This window comes from Thamnophis elegans, chromosome 7 (assembly GCF_009769535.1).
Source record: "Thamnophis elegans isolate rThaEle1 chromosome 7, rThaEle1.pri, whole genome shotgun sequence".
Taxonomy (NCBI): domain Eukaryota; kingdom Metazoa; phylum Chordata; class Lepidosauria; order Squamata; family Colubridae; genus Thamnophis; species Thamnophis elegans.
Window position 1 is genome coordinate 45,110,075 of NC_045547.1, and position 19,886 is coordinate 45,129,960.

At 43.1% G+C, this 19,886-nt stretch overlaps 1 protein-coding gene across 2 annotated transcripts in view; it reads left to right on the forward strand.

The window, feature by feature from the left end:
* The window catches only part of OSBPL8 (oxysterol binding protein like 8), a 102,624-nt gene that overhangs the window by 66,476 nt on the left and 16,262 nt on the right, over nt 1-19,886 (forward strand). For both annotated transcript variants that reach the window (XM_032221260.1, XM_032221261.1), the window contains exons 15-20: nt 4,266-4,362; nt 4,600-4,698; nt 15,657-15,754; nt 16,459-16,548; nt 18,360-18,496; nt 19,312-19,497. In XM_032221260.1, the coding sequence (XP_032077151.1) occupies nt 4,266-4,362; nt 4,600-4,698; nt 15,657-15,754; nt 16,459-16,548; nt 18,360-18,496; nt 19,312-19,497 (707 nt within the window). The remainder of the gene's footprint in view (nt 1-4,265; nt 4,363-4,599; nt 4,699-15,656; nt 15,755-16,458; nt 16,549-18,359; nt 18,497-19,311; nt 19,498-19,886) is intronic.

Genomic DNA, 19,886 nt, shown 5'->3' on the forward strand with positions numbered 1-19,886 from the left:
GTAGGACTTTGAAGGCGGGACTTCCTGACTCACTTGGAAGAGAGGAGAGACAAGCGGAAGGAGAAGGCAAGCGGCAGGCCATGTGGCTGCAAGATGGAGGGGGTAGCCTTTCCTCCCTCGGAGAAGCAGAAAAACGGAGATCGAGAATTTAGACATTTCAAAATATTCGCCAAAGTTAAGGACTGAATGGGGGTTTGAGACCTTTCTCCGGTAGAAAAAGCGGACTAATTCTTATCAGAAGGGAAAGCTGGGTGAAACTACTTTGAGCTAGATTTTAAATTAACGTTAGCATAAATTTGATAGTGGTAAACATTAGACAAGCAAGGGATGAGGGTAAAATATATGTGGAATGATTTACGTTGTTTAAAGCTTATTAGAACAGAAAGCCGGTTGGGATTATCTTAAGATAGGTGTAAAAAGAATGCAGAATGATTTATGTTGTTTAAACTTTGTTAGAAGGGACTATTTTAAAACAGAAGGTTAACTGACTCTTGCTGAAAGTATTATTTGAATATGTGGAATGATCCATGCTATTTAACTTTTATTAGAAGGGAAAGTTGGTTGAAATTGCTTTGAGTTAGATTTTAAACAAATGTTAGCATAAATTTGATAGTGGTAAATATCAGACAAGTAAGGGATGAGGGTAAAATGCATGTGGAATGAACTACGTTATTTAAATCCTATTAGAAGAGAAAGTCGGTTGGAATTATCTTAAGATAGAAGTTAATTTCTGTGTAAAGTAATATTTGATCTACGCTGCTTAACTTTACTAAGAAGGGGAAGCTTGGCTAGATTATTTTGAATTACTGTTTGAAAAGGAGGTTAAGAAAGATCATTTACGCTGTTTAAATTTTACTAGAAGGGAAAGCTTGATTACTCTTCTGCAAAGTAATTTGAATATGTGGCATGAACCACGTTGCTTAAATTTTATCGGAAGGGATCATAAGGTTTAGGAAGAGGAACGGGAGAGTCTACAGAAGGTTGGGGTAAATAGCAAAGAAGTAAGAGACGAGAATAAAATATAGATAGAATGATTTATACTATTTAAGCATAGATAAAGATGGGGGGCTGAGATCAACACAGAGAGTGGTTTCTTTTTTTTCTTTTTTTTCTTTTCTCTTTTCTTTTCTCTCTTCTTTTTTTCTGTTTTTCTTTCTTTTGACATATTACTTTTATTTTTTTAATCCATATGTATACAAGATATTTTAGACAGAAGGTAGTGCCAGGTGTGGGCCCTGGGAAGTCGGGAGGATTAGGGATGGGGATTTATGGGAGGGGGGTGGGGGGGTGTTAACATAGTCTTAATAAGAACAAGAATGTATTTATATACGGTGGTTCTTTTTTTTCTTTTATTTTTTTTTTCCTTGGTTCATTTTACTTTTATCAGATCAAACAACACTCGAATAAAGGCATACACCAAGGAGGGAGGTAGAGGGAAAGAAGAGGGAGGAGTAAGGAAGGAGTAAGGGGAATGTAAGGAGGGTGTGTGGGGAGTAAGGGGAGAAGGAAGGCTTGAGGGGAAAGGGAAGTAGGAGGGGAGTGTTAGAGGGAGAAAGGAAAGTTGGAGGGGGTAGATGGGGTGTATGGAGGATGGAAGGGTTAGGTGGGGTTGTGAATGATGAGTTGTGTTTCCTTTTTTTGTTCGTTTTATCTCCTTTTTTTTTCTTTTCTTATAGTAAATACCCTGTATATAAGTGATTGCAAATGGAATGTGAAAAATGAATAAAATATATTTTAAATCTCAAAAAAAAAAAAAAACTTTTTCTTCAAGTCCATAGGTTCTTTAATTTTATCTTCTTCCATATCTTGACCCTTGAAGTGGATTTCCTCTCCATTTACTTCCTCTTTCTGTATTCCATTCTTTCTATTTTCAGGAACAAACCAATTACCATAGATATCAGCAGGTTTAGTCTCCTTATATTCATTTTCCACTTCGGTGTTTTGAGTTTCAATCACCCCGTTTTGCATTTGATGAACATTTTCAATTTTTTTCATCATATTTTCTTGTTATGTGCTCTAGGTATTCCAGTTGTTTCTCTTCTCTATTTAATAATTTATGTAATTCTGAAAGTATATCTTGCAAAGTCAAGACCTCTATTTTTCCTTGGGATTGTGTCATTCTGACAAACACAGCTACTCTAGCTTAAAAGATCAACAAAATTAAAGCATGGATTCACAAAGAACGCTGCTCTTATCTCTGGTCGAACTTTAAAGGGACATCTGTGCATTCTTAGCAGTGTATAGCCAAGACAATAAAGCCTTGAGGCGCCAAGTCAAAGCAATCCATGAAAGAAAAGAAAAAAAAGAAACGTTCCGTTTTGAATACTCAAAACTCCGATCAAAGCCTCCGGAGCAGAGACACTCTTAAAGAGTTTCTTTTTGTAAATACCCACAGCAATAAAAGAGGAAAGCTTTAGTCTGTAAATTACAGAGAGTCACAAAGAGAAAGTAGAAGAAAAAAAATTAATCCATCTGTTTCAAAAGGCTTGCATAAATTCGATCCATGTAAATAACATTTAAAAAGTAAGATAACCACTGTCCAAAACCATTCCAAATTCAATTCCGCCACTTCATTCTTCTTTTCTTTAATTTAAATTGGTTTTTAAAGTTTTTACAGGCAGTCTCTTTTTTTAAAACAATAAAAATTCCTCACCAGATCCTTCCATTTTGGGCCGCCCTGACTGTCAGCTTTTGACTGTATTTTTTGTCACCAGCTTGAAGAAATTCTCTTGCTTCTTTCGACGATTTTGCAATATCCGTGAGATCAGCAAGACATATTCTTCCTGTTCACCATCTCTTCGGGACGGTTTAGGTCCGTTTGGACCACCCAGTGGCAAAAGTATTGGCTGTGGTCTCAGAGCATTGAGACCACACAACCATCTCGTTGCGACATTGGCTCCTCCTCAAATTAGTCTCTTGATTACTTAGGCAAGTGAAAGTTATGAAGAGACAGGAGGACCACTGAAACCTAAGTATTGCATGTAACATTTCAAATTTGTTGAACAATATGTTCAGTCAGTTAATACATAAACAAAAGCATACCCTTTGGTTTTGACAAAATATTAATTTTATGATTCTTTCTGATGTGATTTTGTATTTAGCTGGCATTAGGACTGGAGATGGTCTGTGTGGATTTCTAGGTAGCTATTTTAGTATGTACATGAAAAACTGGGAAAAGCACCTCAAACCACAGATGGGAAAAATGAGAGAAAGGCTTAATACAGATAAGATACAACATAATCTCAAGACCAGACAGAGACTGTCAATGCCAATAACAAAGGATAGCAACAAAACACTGTCTCAACATTGTAAGAAATAATGACAATGCTATTAAAGATTTCCTAACAACAACAACAAAAACCCGATAAGGTCATGATGAATATTAGAAAGCAACAATGGGGAAGAGTCAAAAATAAAATAATAGAAAAGTTATCAAGATCTACTTGGGCAGACATCAGATTTCTGGATATTATATGAGGGGAGCCATGCAGATCTGGATGGTAAAAACGGGGAAGCATGATCACACATTTTCCAAGTGCAGGATCAGATTTGTACAGGATAATTAAAAAGCAAAAGGAACCAATCAGAAGTAGGAGAGCCAGCATAGGAATAGCATATATATTGTGTACAAGAAGACGAGATACTCCAAAATAACAAGCCTATAAAAGCTTTTAGCTCACAGAGAAGAGCAGAAAACGATTATCATCTTAGGTATATATCAGGACTGATGTGCACAGTCAATTATTTATATAGGATATTTAAGACAGATTCTGCCTTCATGTGTTGTGATATGAGACTCATTTGAAAACTTCTTTTAGGCATCAGTTTATTTGCCTTCAGAAAATCTATAGATATTTCTGTTTAGTCGGCATAGTGTTTTAAGGATTTGTATTTACTTGATTTCTATATTTGTACTTTGTTTTGTTTTAAATTGTAAACTATGTTGAACATTCAGTTTAAACTGTGAAAAAGGGTTTGTTTATTGAAGTGCATGAATAAATACAGATGTTAATTGGTGATTTAATTAAAAGCCATAGCAAACAGTTAAGTAATGCCTGAAATGCAGAGCATAATTAGGTATGTGAGAATCACAACTAACTTACCTGCAGACAAGGAAAGTGTTTTAAACAAAGTAGCTTTCATCAATATTTTGGAAACATGTGTTTCATTGACCTAAATGAATATTTGTTGAATTATTATAGAATTTATGTCTTTTGCTTATTTCTACTGATTTTCACAGCAGGTCACTTATTTTATTTTAATAGGTATCTCATCATCCTCCAATATCTGCCTTCTATGTAAGCAATAGAAAAGATGGATTTTGCCTTAGTGTTAATATTTTGGCCAAATCCAAGTTTTATGGTAAGTGCTTAAAAGCTTTCATTATATTCAAGAAATACAAAAATAAGTTTTTGTGAAGGATTTGTGATGAATGCAGTTTATTTTTTTTCACTACTAAAATAGGGGGTATTTCTCTTTTTAATTGATTAATAATTTAAGTGATTACATAATTTGTGATGGGATGACAATTCTTTAGTCTAGCAAGTCTCTTCATTTTCTAGGATGTAGTTTTTTGAGTTTTTCATTTTTGCATTTCAGGAAATTCATTATCTGCCATTCTGGATGGTGAAGGGCGACTAATGTTCCTAAACAGAGGAGAAGACTATGTGATGACCATGCCATATGCACACTGTAAAGGTATTTAATTTTATCAGGTGTTTTTAAATACCTATTTGTCTTATCAATCAGGCCTCTGCGTATACTTGGGACCAATTTCCTACCTGGTAAACATTAGTGACTTAAAAAAGATAAAAGTGTTCTTGCAAAGTGGTTTATTATAATAAGCAGAAGAAATAACTTTTCTTTTCAGTGCTGGATAAGCAAATAATAAATAGAATAGAATTTGAATTTGAATTGAATTCTTTATTGGCCAAGTATGATTGGACACCCAAGGAATTTGTCTTTGGTGCATATGCTGTCAATGTACATAAAAAGAAAAAAATACATTCATCAAGAATCATAAGATACAACACTTAGCGATAGTCATAGGTTACTAATAAGCAATCAAATCAGCCTAGGAAACAAATAAAATGATTGTTGGCTTACCTGAAAGATCGCTCTCTGGGTGCTCTGGGAGAGTTCAAGCATGGGTTAAATTCTGCCTTCTGAATTGAATTTCTTTGGCCACATTCTCTGGCGCTCGATCTAGTCAGTTTTTCAACTAAGACGTGGTTCAGTCGAGATGATAGTCAAAGTCATTTGCATCCTATAGGAACTGTTCATGACAGCTGGAGACCCTAGGGAGGGTTTGGACTCTCCCGCAGTGCCCAGAGAACGATCATTCAGGTAAGCCAACAATCATTCTCCTGAGCGCTGCTTGGAGAGTCCAAGCATGGGACATACCCAAGCTAATTGTACCTAGGGCAGGAAAGAGACGTGCTTGGGGGCTCCATGCTGGAGTGAACTCTTTGCAACACTCATCTGCCAAACTCTGCAACAGTGGATGTGAACTTGTCTAGTTTATAATTGCGTACGAAGAGAGAGGGTGAGGCCCAAGTGGCCGCCCTACAGATCTCCTCAATTGAAGCTTGCGTCACCCAGGCAGCGGTAGTAGTTGTGCTTCTCGTGGAGTGAGCCGTTATTCTGCCTGGCGATGGCTTGGCCTGGTGAGTGTAGGCGAGGGTGATACAAGTTCTAAGCCAGTGTCCAATGGTTGAAGAGGTGACTTTGCAGCCCATCGAAGCTGGATGAGAGAGGCCACCAGGGCGTCTACCTAGAGTAGTTTGAGGAGCTCCTCAAAGCCTGGATCTACTGTATACAACCTCTTGTCAGCTCTGCTTGGGGTCGCAGAAGTGCCTGCTGAGCCCATTGCCTCTGGACCATGCCCTGAAACGGGTGGAGTTGTGACGAATTCCTGTATGGGGATTTGCTTATCAAAAAGTTCCTCACTGGGATCCTGGGACGCTTTAGCGGCCGGATCAGGACCTGTGGACACCTTGGTGGAGGCTTTTGCCTTGGATAAAATGGATTTGAAAAGAGTCGGTTTAAAGAGCCCTTGAAATGAAGGGGTCTCAATCGTGGGCCCTTTGTCTGTGGACAGAGCCTGATCGTCAAGATCATTCCCAACTGACACTGAGCCCTCACTGGCCATGAAGGTATGTGGAGAAGGAGGGCGCTGCTCCTGCACCTCCTCCTGAACAGGGGAAGATTGCGGGGCCAACCTGGGCTGGCAACGTGTGCGCCTTTCCTGCTGGAGCCTCTGGGCCTGCAAAATGGCCTTGACAATGACTGACTGCATCTCACCAAGAGCAGGGGCCCTTGGTCCTCAACCGGGCGAGATGTTGGCACCGGGAGAGCATCAGGAGAATCAAGGGCCTCCGATAGTGATATTTCCATCTGCTCTGTCTGGTTAGGGGAAAGCAGGCAAATAGATCCCCAAACCCTTGCAGGGAAGGCCCAGGAGAGTCAGGGAAATCTGAGGCAATAGCAATAGCAGTAGACTTATATACCGCTTCATAGGCCTTTCAGGCCTCTCTAAGCGGTTTACAGAGAGTCAGCATATTGCCCCCAACAATCTGGGTCCTCATTTTACCCACCTCGGAAGGATGGAAGGCTGAGTCAACCCTGAGCCGGGCACAATTCTGGGACCCCATCCTCGCTTTCAGACATGGGGATCACAGATCTGGGATGACTTTGCTTGAAGGGGAACCTGGAGGAGTAGACTGGCAGGAAGTAGTTGCAGCCTGTCATTGGGTTTAGCATATTGCTTTTCCAGTGTCTTTTGCCTCCAAAGGTCAAGCTTGTCTGATCCCTTGTTCTCCAGTGCACTGCTCGGAGAGTCCAAATGCTGGGTTAACACAGCCTATCTGCCCTTGGACTGAGTGATATTTTTGTTGACCACGCCTCCCTTTGCCTCTGCATGCTCAGTTCGAAAACTCAGTCTGCCCGTTAGGACTGTTTTGGGAGAGCTCCAGTCTAAGGTCAGATAGGCTAGAAAAAGTTTCCCACTTTGGACCACGTTTAAACTCTCTGATAGAGAAAATTTACAGCTACTACAAGAACTGTCAAATTGCCTCCATTGAGGCCTCTGTCGCTTTAAAAGAGGGCTACCGGGCTTCTCTGCTGCTGCTGGTCGCAAGCGCTGCAGAGGATCGGAAAAGGCTTGCACAGCGGAGGCTGGCGAGTGGCAGGAGCAGCTAGTGGGGTAAGTGAAGTTCCTAGCCAGAACAGGGGCGTTCCAGGTGAAAAGAAGCCCCAGTGAAGGCTCTGAGAAGGCTCTGAAGCCGGCAGGCCGGATTGCTAGGTTGCTCCATTCTGCCCGGCAACAGTGGCGACGGTTGGAGCCTTCGCGCGCTTTTCTGGGCTGTGAGGCTAGAAAGAGCGGGAAGCGGCTGCGCGCGCACCCCCCGCCATTTTGGATCGCTCCGACTTGCTGTGGAGAGCGGCAAGAGCGGAGATTGTGCGAGGAGCAGAGAAATTCATTCAGACTGCTAGTGAGAGGCAAGAGAAACGAAGAGCCGGACTGCCCAAGCGGAGCCACAGCCAGCCCTCAGTGACCGCAGAACGCCGCGAGGAGGCTGGGGACTAGCCTGGGGAGCCAGCTAGTCTCTCCCTCCTGAGAGAAAGATAAGTCTCGGGGAACCGAGGGCGGTGGGAGGAAGGAATCCGACCCCCAGGCGGCCCTTCCCTCCTGAAGATTCTGCGAGCACATTTGGACCTCAACGGCCAGCGCGTGCCCATCCCAGCTCCAGCTATTTTCCAGGCCTCGTGGGGACCTGAAATGGCTGAGGAATGCAGGGAGGCCTTAGGGGAACAGGCAGGGCCCTCCAGCAAACGCAGTAAGGTGGATCCCTCTGTAAAGAAAGGCAAAGGGCACAAGGGCTCACTTGAAAGGTCTTCACCAAGAGCCACAGTGGATCCCAGGGAGGTTTCAAGGCCCCATCAGCCAGAACCTAGCCCAGACCATCGCAGCAGGGAGTCAGCTTCCCCTGATCGTGAGGCCCAATCCCCCGGGGACAGTGAATTCTTGTCTGGGGATAACTATAGGTCCAGGGATCCGTCTCCTGAAGCGTCTTGGGGGTACCCCGACTCCCCTAGCTCCTCCATTGGAGAGGAACGAGATTCTATCCAGGATTCCCTGTGTGGGAAGGGAGAATCCAGCTCAGGCAGGCCTAGCCATCGCAGGCCCAGTAAGCAGAAACTGAAAAGGGGAAAAAGCCCTGCTCTTTCTGATGAAATGAGGGAGGTAATTTCCTTAGCCATCTCCCAAGGGATAGCTGAAGGCATTAAGCAATAGCAATAGCAGTGGACTTATATACCGCTTCATGGGGCTTTCAGCCCTCTCTAAGCGGTTTACAGAGAGTCAGCATATTGCCCCCAACAATCTGGGTCCTCATTTTACCCACCTCGGAAGGATGGAAGGCTGAGTCAACCCTGAGCCGGTGAGATTTGAACCGCTGATCTAGCAGTAGCCTGCAGTGCTGCATTTAACCACTGCGCCACCTTGGGCTCTCGCAAGGGCAAGGCCCCAAAGGAAAAACGCAAACCTAAGGCCTCCACTTCTAAGGAGCCTGTATCCTCCTCCCCATCTTCCAGCCCCTCTCACTCTGGGCTTTCAAGTTCTGAGCAGGAAGAAGGGGAAATTTTCGTGCTTTCTGAAGACGAAAACCCCACCCCTGACAAACCAAAATTCACTGGCCTGTTTCAGCCGTCATTATTCAAATCAATCTTGCATAAGGCCATGACGGCTACAGAGTTAGGCCCCACTTCCAGGCCTGAGGCCTCTCAAGCATCCACATCCAGGGATCATAAGCATGGCTTGTTCAAAGAAACAGTAGAAACCCCTGAGGTCATTCCTGTGCCTGACCTCTTTATGGACGCTGTACAGCGCCAGTGGTTACAGCCAGGCACCCTAACCAACCCCAGTGGGGGGGACAGAGCACTGTATGCCCTGGAGGGGAAAATGGAGGATATCCTGAAATTCCCCGAAGTAGATGCCCCAGTTGTGTCTCTAACTTCCAACTCAAACCTGCCAGCTGAGCTCCTAGAGGGACTTAAGGCAGAAGATAAGAGGTCAGAAAAGGCGTGTCATAAAACACACATGGCGTCTGCCTGGGCCATCAAGGCATCCACCTCTGCCTCCTCCTTTATCAGGGCCACCTTATTCTGGCTACGCCAACTCAGGTCTAGGCCACCACCCAGGAAGTCTAGATGGCGCCATGAACTAACCAAGATTATTACCGCTGTCGAGTATTCGGCGGATGCCACCTTGACAGCAGCAAAATTTTCATCCAGGGCTCTCGCTTCCAATATCACCTCCCGCCGCCTCTTATGGCTCAGGCATTGGCAGGCCGAAATGAAGGCCAAGTGGAAGCTGGCATCGGCCCCATTTAAAGGAGGCCTTCTGTTTGGAGAGGCCCTGGACAAGTTTGTCACTGAAACCAAGGACAAACGCAAGATCCTTCCTGTAACCTTTAAGAGGGGTGACCGGAAAGGGGCGGGGCCCTTTCATAAGAGACCTTACAGGAGTCAGGAAGCAGGGCAATCCTCTCACCCTTCCTCCTACCAAAGACCCTTTCAGGCAGGGGGGGATAGGCACCAAGACAGACCCTTCGGTGCTCGTGCCAACCAATCCCAGTCTTCCTTTCGGAGAACATTCCGAGGAGGAGGAAACAACAGCGGTGGCTCCCGTCCCTTTCATAAAGGAAAGTGACGGTCGCAGGGATCCCCTCATCGGAGGTCGGCTACGGCTGTACACCGACAGGTGGGAGGAGATAACATCGGACAAGTGGGTCCTCAACACCATTCAGAGGGGACTTGTCCTGGACTTTCTAACCTTTCCCCAGAGAAAGTTTATCCGCTGTCCTACCCCCAGGAACCCGGAGAAGAGGGAGCACATGAGAGCAGAAATCCGCCATCTCTTAGAGATAGAGGCGATAGAGCCAGTCCCCAAAGATCAGCAGGGGAGGGGCTTTTATTCTATCCTCTTTCTTGTGCCCAAGAGTTCAGGGGGGTGGAGGGCCATCTTGGACCTCAAGAGCCTAAACCAGCATCTGGCTTACAAGAGGTTCAAGAGGCAGTCTCTCCATTCCATCCTGGACTGTGTGAGGGAGGGGGACCTATTGACATCGATAGATCTCAAAGAGGCCTACCTGCATGTCCCCATCCATGTGGCCCACAGGTGGTTCCTGAGGTTCTGTTCGGAAGGGGAGCATTTCCAATACAGGGCTCTTCCCTTCGGGCTATCATCTGCGCCCAGAACATTCACGAAAATTCTGGCAGTGCTAGCGGCTCACCTCCGCAATCATCCGGTTCGTCTGGAATGTTATTTGGACGATATAATCATTCATTCTCTCACCACCAAGCAGGCACACCGCGATGTTTCTCTAACTGTGCAGACCCTGCAGCACCATGGCTTCTCTGTCAACATGGAGAAGAGCCAGTTCCGGCCATCCACCTGTATACAGCACCTGGGTGCGGTCATCAACTCCACCTCCTGCCAGGTATTTCTTTCTCCAGACCGGCTGTCCAACCTGAGACGCAGAGTGAAGCACTGCAGCCTTGCCAGGTCGGTACCAATCATTCAGCTGTCCCAGCTCCTGGGAATAATGATATCGTGCCTGAGGGTGGTTCCCTGGGCTCGACTTCACGCCAGGGAGCTGCAGTGGTTCCTGCTGCCAATGCAGAGGGCCAAGACCAGCAATTCACACAGGCGGGTTCGGCTCCCACGAAAGGTGATCCAGTCTCTGGCATGGTGGAGGTCCAAGGCAGTCAAGAAGGGCTGCTTGTTCAAGGAGCCGGAAAGACTAGTTGTCACCACGGATGCCAGCCTCCTGGGGTGGGGCGCCCACTGTCAGGGCCACCTAGCCCAAGGCTGATGGACTCAGAGGGAGGCTGCCCACAGCATCAATTGGCTGGAACTGAGGGCAGCTCGCCTCGCGCTGAGAAAGTTCACCGCTCTAGTAAAAGGGGCTCATGTACTGTTGATGACAGACAATGTAGCGACAAAAGCGCACATAAACCGGCAAGGGGGCACTCGATCAAAGGCCCTCATGCTCGAGGCGGAAGCGCTGGGCAGGTGGGCGGAACGTCATCTGGCTTCTCTCAGTGCAGATCACATCTCCGGCGTAAGCAACCGGGAAGCAGATTGGCTGAGCCGCCAACGCATCGACCACTCGGAGTGGCGCCTGCACCCGGACCTGTTCCAACAGATCGTGAGGAGATTCGGCAAGCCTCAGGTAGACCTGTTTGCCACACACAACAACACACAGCTCCCACGCTTCTTCAGTCGCTACCACTCGCCCCAGGCGGAGGGAACAAACGCACTGAGGTCAGTGTGGCCTCAGGGACTTCTGTATGTCTTCCCTCCACTTCCGCTCATTCCTCAGGTGGTGAACAAGCTCCTGGCCGAAAAGGCAGACCTCATTCTGGTGGCCCCCTTCTGGCCCAGAAGGCCCTGGTACGCAGACCTGGTCAGTCTCTCAGTTCAGAGACCGTGGAGAATCCCTTGGGACCAAATTACCCTCAGCCAAGGGGCCATCACCCATCCAGAGCCCCAGTGGCTACAGCTAGCCGTTTGGCACTTGAAGGGGAGCTCCTGAGAAAGCAGAAGTTCTCTGACCAGGTCATTCGAACAATCCAAGCGTCCAGGAGGCCTTCTACTACTAGAATCTACGATGCCACCTGGGCCGCATTCTCTCAGTGGTGCATGACTAGAGACATAGAGGCCTCATCAGCCTCGATCCCTCAGACCCTAGACTTTTTGCAGGAGGGTCTGCATAAAGGCCTTGCGGTCAGCACCCTCAGACGCCAGGTTGCAGCGCTGTCTACCATCCTGGCAAAGGGCTCCTCTCGCTCTCTGAGTCAACTTCCTCAGATCAAGAGCTTTCTCAAGGGAGCAGCGAACATCAGCCCTCCAGCTGTTCACCGGTATCCGTCTTGGGACCTTCCATTTGTGCTTAAGGCCCTCACCAAAGCCCCATTTGAGCCTTTGAGAAAGACCAGTCTGCGCCACCTCACCATCAAAACTGCTTTCCTGGTGGCCATTACATCCGCTCGCAGGGTATCCGAGCTGGCTGCGCTCTCTGTCAGGGAGGATTTGTGCGTAGTTCACCCAGACAGAGTAATTTTGAGGCTTGATCTGTCATTTGCTCCGAAAATTAACTCTCTGTTTCACAGGTCTCAAGAGCTTATTTTGCCCAACTTCTGTCCCCATCCTTCTCACCCTAAGGAGCGTGAGTGGCACAAGCTGGACGTGAGACGGGCCGTGCGAACGTATGTAAAGAGGACAAAAGACTTCCGCCGGTCGGAGGCGTTCTTTGTCTCCTTCCTCCCTGCGTCCCTTGGCCATAAGGTCTCCTCTCACACTGTGGGACGTTGGCTACGCGCTTGCATCAAGCTGGCATATGAACACCAGGGCAAATTGGCTCCGAGACGGGTCACCGCACACTCCACTAGGAGCGCAGCAACGTCTGCAGCCTGGGCAACCCAGGCCTCTATTCTAGACATTTGTAGAGCGGCCACTTGGGCTTCCCCCACGGCCTTTATTAAAAACTATAAGATTGACACCTTTGCCTCAGCCGAAGCCTCTTTTGGCAGAAGAGTATTACAAAGAGTGGCTGAAATGCCAGAGGCTGCGGTGCTTCCCCACCCTGGGACTCAATAGCTTGGGCATGTCCCAGCATTTGGACTCTCCGAGCAGTGCACTGGAGAAAGACCGTTGGCTTACCTGAACGGTCGTTCTCGGGGCACTGCGAGGAGAGTCCAAACCCACCCGGGTGTATATTATATTGAACGATGTGACTGTATTGACTGTAACTGATTACAGGACGGTTTCCTTCGTTTTCGAACTGAGCATGCAGAGGCAAAGGGAGGCGTGGTCAACAAAAACATCACTCAGTCCAAGGGCAGATAGGCTGTGTTAACCCAGCATTTGGACTCTCCTCGCAGTGCCCCGAGAACGACCGTTCAGGTAAGCCAACGGTCTTTCTGCCTCTTGTCCCTGTGTTGGAACTCTGCATCCAAGGTCTCATTTGCCCTCTTGCTGGCCTGTCTGGTGGATGGGCCTGTCTGTGCTTCCTGGAATCCATGTTGGAAGAAGGAAGCAAAAAATAAGTGAAAAGAAATAAAAGATTCTTGTCAGGAGCCTAGGTGGCGCAGTGGTTAAATGCAGCACTGCAGGCTACTTCAGCTGACTGCAGTTCTGCAGTTCGGCTGTTCAAATCTCACCAGCTCAGGGTTGACTCAGCCTTCCATCCTTCCGAGATGGGTAAAATGAGGACCCGGATTGTTGGGGGCAATATGCTGACTCTGTAAACCGCTTAGAGAGGGCTGAAAGCCTTATGAAGCGGTATATAAGTCTAACTGCTATTGCTATGTGGAGCAATGAAGACCAGTGCCCGCCTGCACCCTTCAGGCCCTTGCCACTCACCAAAAGCTGCAAGTGTGGCTGTTGCCAAGAAATCGGGCGATGGCACAAGCAAAAAATGGCATGAGCTTTCAAAGCGTGAGCAAGGAAGAAAACCGCTCCCAGCGCCGGGCAGATCTAAGCCTGGAAGGTGACCGTGATAGCCAGGACCCCTGAATCTGCTTTGCGTGAAGCAGCCCCACCGATTTGGGTCGGACAGGAGAAGACATGGCGCTGATCTGCTAGAGGCAGCCAGCCAGCAATGCTAACACCCGACAGGAAAAAGGATGCATAATTTTCACACCCAAAATGGCTGCCGCTACAACGCTGAGGCTAATTACAGCGATTGCGGCAAGAGGAAGACTAGTGGGAGCCCCCCCCCCCTTGAAACTGATCACCTCAGGTAAAAACAGGCGATCCGGCTGCACTTGCTGGGCTCCACGTCGTCTGAACAGATCTGGAACATCATGGAGCGAAGGGAGAGAGAGAGAAAAGTTTTAAAAGGACCTCCCCACCTACCTCAAGGGAAACAAAAACCACTCAAAAAGGGATTAAAATTGTTTTAAAGCAACAATTAACAGTAAAATAGACTATAGAAACAGTAAAGAGGAAAAAAAGTGATGGGGAAAGGAAAGAGAGTCCAACCTTATCTCTCAAGAACTGCTGGAGCTTCTTTGACAACGTCCACTGGGCATTAGACTGAATTGAAAAACTGACTAGATCAAGCACCAGAGGTGACTTGGATAACTGTAGATTCAGTTAGAAATTGAGTGTCCTCATATGTTAATATAAAGGATTGGTTTGAGTTGAAAATTCCTGAGGATGTGGATAGAATGCTTGGGCAAATATGATCTATCAGCTCTCCTTTTGACCCCTTCAGAGAACTACCTTGGCAAATTCACAGAGGCAACATTTCTTTCTCTTTAAAGTGGGATTCATAAGATTACTACTTAAGGAGTCCTTCTTGAGCCATACACAATTGGAGGCCCAGGAGTATCCACAGAGGGGGCAAAGAAGATGATGAACATGATGTTCAGCATCATGACATAAGCTCCAGCTATTTTCTACATGTGTCACAATGTTCATGCATGCCCAAAAGAAATGGAGTTTGCACTGCAATACAACACTGCTTTCATTATTCTGACAAAAAGCCAAAAATATTTTTCGACATTCTGATAAAACAGATTCTGATCCTACCATAGTTGGACAAAATAATCAACAGGATTATAGCTTCTCAGCTTCATATAGACCTATAATAAAGTTTATTAGCTAAAGCCATTTCAAACTAGCTTTAGGGAAGCTATAGGGTTGAGACTACTTAAGTCAAAGGTTTTTGTTACCATTCACCAAGGCATTCTTCTAAACCACGGGTGTCAAATTTGCAGCATCAGGTGGCGTTTTGTGATGTTTTTCCCCTTCATAGAACTGGGGTGGGCATGGCCTGTGTTGACGTATCTGGCTCTCACTTTGACACCCCTGTTCTAGACCATGGGGCATTTTTAAGAACCTGGGAACTTTGCTGTGGTTCCATTCCTGTGTGTCAAAAAGGTTCCAAAGAATCACATATGTGAGATTTACTAAATAAAAAATAAATAAACTTGTATTACTGAGAAAACATTTTCTTTAGTGGCAAATGAACACATCTTTCATTTCTACATGTTCTTCATACAGTTCTAAAAGCTAAATTTATTTCCCATAACTTCTCTTCTCAATGACATCCAACAAGTTGAGTGAACTATTTTTGCATTGTCTGAGATTATTCCTCTTAAACAGATTAGAGTTAAGTGATTGTTTAATTTATGTGATTTGAAAAATACTTTTACTTTTCTATTATCTTTAAATGCAGAATTGTTAATTTTGAATTGTGAATATTTAATTTTATTACTGAAAAGGAATTTCGTATTTCAAGTTTTTGAATTAATTGAAGGTTTTACTAATGGACTTTACCTGAAAAAATTCATTATTTGAAAATTTCAAAACATGGCACTTTTGTGAATGTCTTATTTCATCCTTATTTCTTTACTAGAATGTCCTGATTTTATTACCATTTCAGGTATTTTCAAAGAAAAAGGATGAGTTGGTACTATGTTGACAAACTTTCTATAGTAATGTTACCTGCAATTAATTATGTCTTCTTCCATAGTAATTAATAGTTTGGGACTTTGGTATATCATAGTCATTTATTGGTAGAAAAGAAATACCTAATACAAGAACACTTTCCAACAAAATAAAAAAAAAACTTATCTTACAGGGATTCTATACGGCACGATGACTTTGGAGCTTGGGGGAACTGTTAGCATCACATGTGAGAAAACTGGATATAGTGCAGTCCTTGAATTCAAGCTAAAGGTTAGTAGAATCTTTTCAGATGCATTAGAGGTTTTAAAAATGAAAAATGAACAGATGCTTACTGTTCAAAAGTTTTGTTCTTTGAATTCTTTGTGCTTTGTATTACTATGTATAATATGAATACTATCGCTTTTTGAAGTATTTAGTAATAACCTAAGATTTTACTGATTAAAACAATACAAAATAAATCAATAAAAATATCACTACTAGTTCGTATAATCATGTTATTTTGATATAGTACCTGCAATTAAGCAGCTAATTATGATCTGCACTAACACCCTATGGCAAATGAAATACGTTATTTGTTGCCATTTTTTTTCTTTTTTACAATGTTTGCAGTACTCAGTCCAAAACCTCCCTTTGGAGGACCCCTGGACATTCTAATAACACTGATCTGATTCAAAGAACTGATTTCCAGAAAACTGCCAGACGATTTCCAGAAAAGATGTTTTCACCAATTCCTCCTTTCATGGCCTCTCTGGATTGTCCCACAAACTTATGGAATACCTGTGAAGGGAGGAGTAATTCAATAAAATGTTGTTCTTTCCGCTTTAATATCATGGAGCTTCAATGCAGAACTTTATGAACTTCTAATAATGTTTCCTTGTTATTTTTATAAAAGGAACATTGGGAAATTATTAATTTTAAGTTGCTTGACTATTACACAGCTTTTTTAAAAAAATAATCTCACTTTGTTTTCATAGCCATTTTTGGGGAACAATGAAAATGTTAATCAAATAATGGGAAAAATTAAACTGGGGAAAGAAGTTCTAGCCACTCTAGAAGGCCATTGGGTAAGTAAAATAAGTTTGGTTTTGTTTCATTTTCTAAATGTTGGGTACACAGTGGTACCTTGATGCTTCTCTGCTTTTAAACTCATCGAATTTGGCAATTGATGCATTTTGACATGAAAATTTTGTCCCAGTACGTGTTTTTTGGTACTCGATGCACAAAGCTAGAACCTGTCATCGTCAGCTCCCTTGTGACTCGCTACCCTTTCTAGCCAAAACAAAGGGTGACACGTTAGTCATATGGTTTCATTGGTATTTGTCATTTTTAGTACTGTCATGCCTTCTGGAACCAATTACTGACAGGTACTGTGATACCACTGTATTTTGGTATATACAGTATTTTTATATCTGAATTGTTTGATATACATTGTTACTGATTATGACATATGCATCTTTTGCTATACTTTTTTCAGAAATCTGACCAAACTAGCACTAAACTTCTAATGTCAAATTTGCACATTTACTATAGGTCTGCCATATGGATAAATAAATGAAAATGCTTCCTAGCTTTTTTGACTTTACGTTGCAATAAGGCTAATATAATATCAAGTAAAGAAACATAATACTGATAAGAGTACAATGGATTGACATTGGACAAACAATAAATAGCAATAGCACTTAGACTTATATACCGCCTCATAGTTCATCATAGCCCTCTGGGCAGTTTACATTATGAACCCAGGAGAGAGTGGAAACTTGACATGAATTGCCATTGGCAGACCTGTTATTTTGAAATACATAATTCTATTCTTCAAACCAGCTAAAGTTGTTGATATTGTAAAACTAAAGCAAAATAAATAAATAATTATTGACATCAGTCATTATTATTTTTTGTATAACTGGATTCTTGCTAAACCAAATTTCAGTTGGAAAGAAAAATAGACAGGAAAATAGAGTGAAAATCTAGCTATGTGAGGGCGAGCAGATGCGATAAAAAGGATGTTCTGAAGAACATAGAAGATTCTGAAAAAAAAAAACCATTTTAATATGGGAACAGAACAAGAGCATGTGGTGAAGCACTAATAATATTTTAATTCATCTCATCTTGAAGTGATAAAGCATTCTGATTATTATTAGTATTAATTGCTAGGCATTATCTGACTGATGGGCTTTGATTTATGTTCCTTTATATTACATTATTTACAGTACATCAGTTAAGGAACAGATTTTCTTAATATTTCTATTTAGACAATGCTTCAGTTCAGAATCATTACTCCAGAATGTGATAATTCCAGTCTGAATTTATATAATTGTCTTTGCAATAAGACAAAAATGTTTTTTTCATTAGCTTTTAAAAAATTTATACAGCCCTGATATTCCTGGGTGTTTTCCCATCCAATTACTAATCAGATCTCATTCTGTTTAGCTTTCTAAGATCAGCCAAGACTGGCAAAGTATTGCTATATTTTATAGAACACAGTTAATGGAAATATAATTTTTACAAAGCTTAAACTATATGTTTAATGTATAGTAATTTTGCATATATTCATATGTTTCATTGTAGCCCAATAAATTTGAAGAAGTGTGTTGAAATTCACATGCAATTAAAACCAAATTTCACTGGAAAAAAGTAATTAAAACACAAAATGTTACTGAGAATGAATAAATGCATTACTTTAAGTCAAATGATTGGAGCTAAAATAAGGAAATGGAATATCAAGTATGACTTTCAGCTGTCCCTGACTATTTTTGCCAAACTAGTACAAATCTTTTAATTGTGAAAAGTGACTTTCTGAAGGAACTCTTGTTTTTCCTGACTTCGAAAAATGCTTTGCCTACTCAAGTAATCTAATATAGGACATTATACATTATAGGACAGTGAAGTTATTATTAGGGATAAGAAGACAGATGCTACCGAGACATTCTGGAATCCAACACCTGAGATCAGGCAGCACAGATTAAGAAGATACACAGTGAAGTTTGAGGAACAAGGTGACTTTGAATCAGAGAAGTAAGTTCATTCTAAAACTTTTTTTCTGATTGATTATGCAGAGGTCTTTAAGCTTTTCCTGGACACATTTAGCAAGATGAGAGCACTTTATGGGTGCCCTCATAAAAAGGGCTCCTGTGGCAGACATTTGAACAAAGGTAGTGTTCCATTCTATCCCCTCTAGGCTCCTAAAATGCTGTTTATCAGGTTGAAGAGTAAAGCAAAAAGGATAAATTTGGAAGCCATAGCCTAGCTTATCCTTTGAAGAAAGAATCCTTATTTTAAGTTTTATAGCATTCTTCATTTGTTGTTTTTAGTTTGGGGATTTTTATGTTTATTTAGTTGCATAATTTGGTTGATACCTTTGTATATCTGCCCTAGGATTGTATTGATGAGTATTAACTGGAAAAAAATTCCAAGGAAGTAAGATGCTAATCAGTGATGAAGTTCAATTTTTTTTACTACCGGTTCTGTGGGCATGGCTTGGTGGGTGTGGCAAGGGAAGGATACTGCAAAATCTCCATTCCCTCCCCACTCCAGGGGAAAGATACTGCAAAATCACCATTTCCTCCCCACTCCTGAAGGAAGGGTATTGCAAAATCTCCATTCCCACCTCACTCTGGGGCCCTCCAGAGGTGGTATTTGCCAGTTCTCCATACTACTCAAAATTTCCGCTACCAGTTCTCCAGAACCTGCTAAATTTCACCCCCGATGCTAATGGAGAAATATAATAATTACATTAGATTTTTATTCTAATGATATAACAAAAGAAATTTTCAGCAAAGCTCTTCTCCCCGGTATCTGACCTTTTTACTGCTGTTATTCTTACTGGTTAGACTTTGGCAACATGTGACTCGAGCTATAATTAATAAAGACCAAACAGAAGCAACTCAAGAAAAATATATTCTGGAAGAAGCACAAAGGAAAGCTGCCAAGGAAAGGAAGGCGCTGAATGAAGTGTGGGTCTGCAGATTATTTGAACCAGATCCACTTACAGGAGAATGGAATTACAGATATGCAGAGTAAGTCTTGGAGGAGGAGAGATTTTTTTCCCTTTTCTGCAAATAATAACAATGTGTGTGTGTGTGTGAGTGAGTGTGTGTTTGATTACACACACACATATTACCACTTGGCTTATACATATCTTCCGTCACATATTTCTGTAATACTTATTGTACCTGTATCATAAGTCAAAAAGCCAAGCTATAGCTCTATATTGTGATTAGAATGTTCCTTCTTAATATAGTATAAACCAAGTGTATAATTTGTGGTTTAGAGAGTAGTAGCTATTACCCCTTCAAGAAAATTTTACCAGTGTAGGTGTAGCAGGTTTCCATTTCCACAGTTCCAGCCGAAAAGAATCCAAGTAGCTCAGGTTGGAACTCTGGAGTCCCTGATCCAATTTGCTTGG